General features: G+C 39.2%; 1 protein-coding gene across 1 annotated transcript; it reads left to right on the top strand.

The window, feature by feature from the left end:
* Positions 1 to 832: 832 nt before the first annotated feature.
* LOC102978808 (60S ribosomal protein L6-like) lies at positions 833 to 1,712 on the top strand. The gene is given in 2 exon segments (XM_055088902.1): positions 833 to 1,204; positions 1,207 to 1,712. Coding segments are annotated over 2 exon segments (870 nt in total). The 3' UTR covers positions 1,705 to 1,712.
* The last annotated feature ends 1,769 nt before the right edge of the window (positions 1,713 to 3,481 follow it).

The raw sequence follows: 3,481 nt of genomic DNA, 5'->3' as shown, positions 1-3,481 counted from the left end.
TTTTCTGCCTTAACTCCCTGACATTTCTGGGCTTATTTATCAACGTAGTGTAACCTGGCTAGTGTAGCCTGTGCCCATCACTGGTTTTGTTTCTTCTGTTTCGACCCTAAAACTCATGCCAACCTCACTTCATTATTCAGCCAAGATTAAATCTGCTAAATCTAATCCAGTAGTATGCACATGTGGTTACTTCTTAATCAGTTATTATTTTTCACATTTTTTAATGAAACTATAAATAAAACTCCTTGATCAACACTTGGAATGTCATTGTCTATGTCAGAATGGCCACAGAGTCTGAGCTATTTCCAAACACATCCTCCTAGTCTAAGTGAGAATCTAACAGGATGAACTTTCCAGTAATGAGGCTTGAAAACCTTGCCACCACCAGGAGAAGCAGCAGTCAGGCCAGAAGAAAGGCTGCTAACTTCCTTGCTGAAGTGCTGATTAGCTTTCCTGCAACTAGCCTACTAGTGGAGGGATTCTTATCTGTCCTCATCTGAACATCTGATTCGTGAATCCTTCCTGGCCCTCCTTGCACCCCCGCCACACACACACATACACACACACACAGGATATTAGCAAATTGCAACACCAACATTTCCAAAAGAAGCTGTGTTCAGTGCCAGTGCGCCTCAAGTTGTGAGAAAACAATATTCAAGAATTATTAAAGTATAAATTCAATCAGAATTAGAGAACATCTTTTGGTAAATTCCAATCTGTTTAGTTTATTTCCTTGAAAGGAGATGTACACACATGTAGAATTCTAGCTTCAACTTGATGTCTACAAATTTTGGAAAAAAATTGTCTTTTGCTCTCTTTCCCATCTTGCAAGATGGCGGGTGAAAAGGCTGAGAAGGATACTAAGGAGAAAAAACCTGAAGCCAAGAAGGCTGATGCTGGTGGCAAGGTTAAAAAGGTGAAGCAGATTAAGAAGGGGAAGCCCCACTGCAGCCGAAACCCTGTCCTGGTCAGAGGAATTGGCAGATATTCCCGATTAGCTATGTATTCCAGAAAGGCCTTATACAAGAGGATGTATTCAGCAGCTAAATCCAAGGTTGAAAAGAAAAAGAAGGTGAAGGTTCTTGCTACTGTCACAAAACCAGGTGGTGGTGACAAGAATGGCAGTACCCGGGTGGTTAATCTTCACAAAATGCCTAGGTATTATCCTATTGAAGACGTGCCTCGAAAGCTGTTGAGTCACGGCAAAAAAAACCCTTCAGTAAGCATGTGAGAAAACTGTGCGCTAGCATCACTCGTGGGACCATTCTGATTATCCTCACTGGGCGCCACAGAGGCAAGAGGGTCATTTTCCTGAAGCAGCTGAGCAGTGGCTTGCTACTTGTGACTGGGCCTCTGTCCCTCAATCGAATTCCTCTGCGGAGAACACACCAGAAATCTGTCATTGCCACTTCCACCAAAATTGATATCAGTGGTGTGAAAATCCCAGAACATCTCACTGATGCTTACTTCAAGAAGAAGAAACTGCGTAAGCCCAGGCACCAGGAAGGTGAGATCTTCGACACAGAGAGAGAGAAATACGAGATTACAGAGCAGCGGAAGGTTGATCAGAAAGCTGTGGACTCACAAATTCTGAGAAGAATCAAAGCTGTTCCTCAACTCCAGGGCTACCTCTGCTCTGTGTTTGCTCTTACAAACGGAATTTATCCTCAAAGTAGTGTTCTAAACTTCTTACAAAGAACCTAATTAAATAATTCGGTCCATTTAAAAAAAAAAAAGAAAAAAATTGTCTTTTAATCTCTAGTACCAGTTGGGCAGTCAGACCCCAGACGTAAGCAGACAGGACAGTATGCTTCTCTTCATCAAGGTTACTTTGAGAAACACAGTAAACTGGGCTTAGGAGCAGAACAAGCTCAGAGAGAACTGGGTTCAAAAACAAAATGCACAAATTGTATAATTGCCTAAAAAGCCACGAAGTTACTTAGCTAAAGTTTTAAAGGACTGATATTACTTAAAATGATAATAATCCTCACTTGACTAATTTAAATATTTTTCAAAATACTTGTATAATATTTTATTTTTCAGGGTATACAAATACAAATGGTTCACATTATCCAAGTCAAATGCCTTGAATTCCTCCCACTTCTCCTCATCCCGTTACCTCCTACTCCTTCTCCCCTACCCATTCCCAGAATTTCCTTCTCAGACTTTGATGATACAATCTGGAGCTATAGGTACAGATTACCACATAATTACTACTGTATCTAAGAATTATTTTTCACATTTGCTTTCAGTTTGTAAACAAAAATCCAATTACGGATTTTATATGTAATCCCTAATTATTATTTATAACTATCTAGGTATACAAACAGATGTACACTGACTGGTTTAAGTGTCTGCCCCTGGCCTTTTTCATACTCTGGTTTTTTAATCACTCACTGCACCATCAACCATCTCTTAGTCACCTGGAATTTATCTTCATGCATTTTTTTCAAAAGAGACAAATAAGTAAAACCTTGCCCAAGAGAACCAATATCACAGAAAATTTCTGAAGCTTTGTCTACCAGAGAATATAATTGTTTTCACACATGAAAGACAACCTGGCTGGGTATAAAATTCTTGAATACAGCCTTTTATGAGCAAAACTCTATAGATATTGCTTTGGTATAGCTATCACAGAATGGTACGATTCTGGAAGATTTTATCTTTCTTCTTTTGGCATTTTGGTATTATCTATTTGCTCCTCACTGAACACGTGTTGTTGTAATAAGAAAAAAATTAATAAAAACAAATAAAGTGAACAGATTTGTGATGAGTGCTGATTATTATGTTCCCACGTTCTGCTGGACATTGAAAGGCATGTCAATAATTGCTGTTGTCAAGGCAAGAACCCAGCAATAGGCCACAGATAGATACTGATGATACAAATGAATCTTACAAATTACTGCACAGTAATTTTACAATTAACAAAAATAATAACATTGGGATTTAATATCATATTCTTTAGAAGGGAAAAAGTAGTGCATCTAGAATGCATAATGAGAAGAAAACATCAGAAGTCCTCAAACCTCTCCAGATCTTCCTCAGGCAGGACTCTGAAATCTGAAGGCCACAGGGTCTTACAACAACTAAGCTCTAGTTCTAGCCTCCCTTAGGCTCCCAATATACAACCTCTTTATTCAGAAAGACAAGAACATCACCCCCCAAAAAAGAGACATGTCAAAACTGAGTATACTTCGGAGGAGGTCAGATGGAGAAGGACCGTAGCACAGTTGTTAAAAACACACAATTCAGGTTCCAACGACCTGGGTTCAAGCCTGACTCTACCATATACCCCATACTTGTGGGTGACCCTGAACAAATCAACTTCCATGTGCTCCTATTTCCTCATCTGCAAAATCAAGGTAAGAATAATATCTCCCCTCACTGGATTGTTGTAAGAATTGAGTTAAAATAAAACACAGTACCTGGCATGCAGGAAGTATGAAACAAGTGTTTACTATGAACAAATGAGCCACACAAA

Source organism: Physeter macrocephalus, chromosome 12 (assembly GCF_002837175.3).
Source record: "Physeter macrocephalus isolate SW-GA chromosome 12, ASM283717v5, whole genome shotgun sequence".
Classification (NCBI taxonomy): domain Eukaryota; kingdom Metazoa; phylum Chordata; class Mammalia; order Artiodactyla; family Physeteridae; genus Physeter; species Physeter macrocephalus.
The sequence above is the reverse complement of the archived record's forward strand: the minus strand, read 5'-3'. Positions and strand labels throughout refer to the sequence as shown.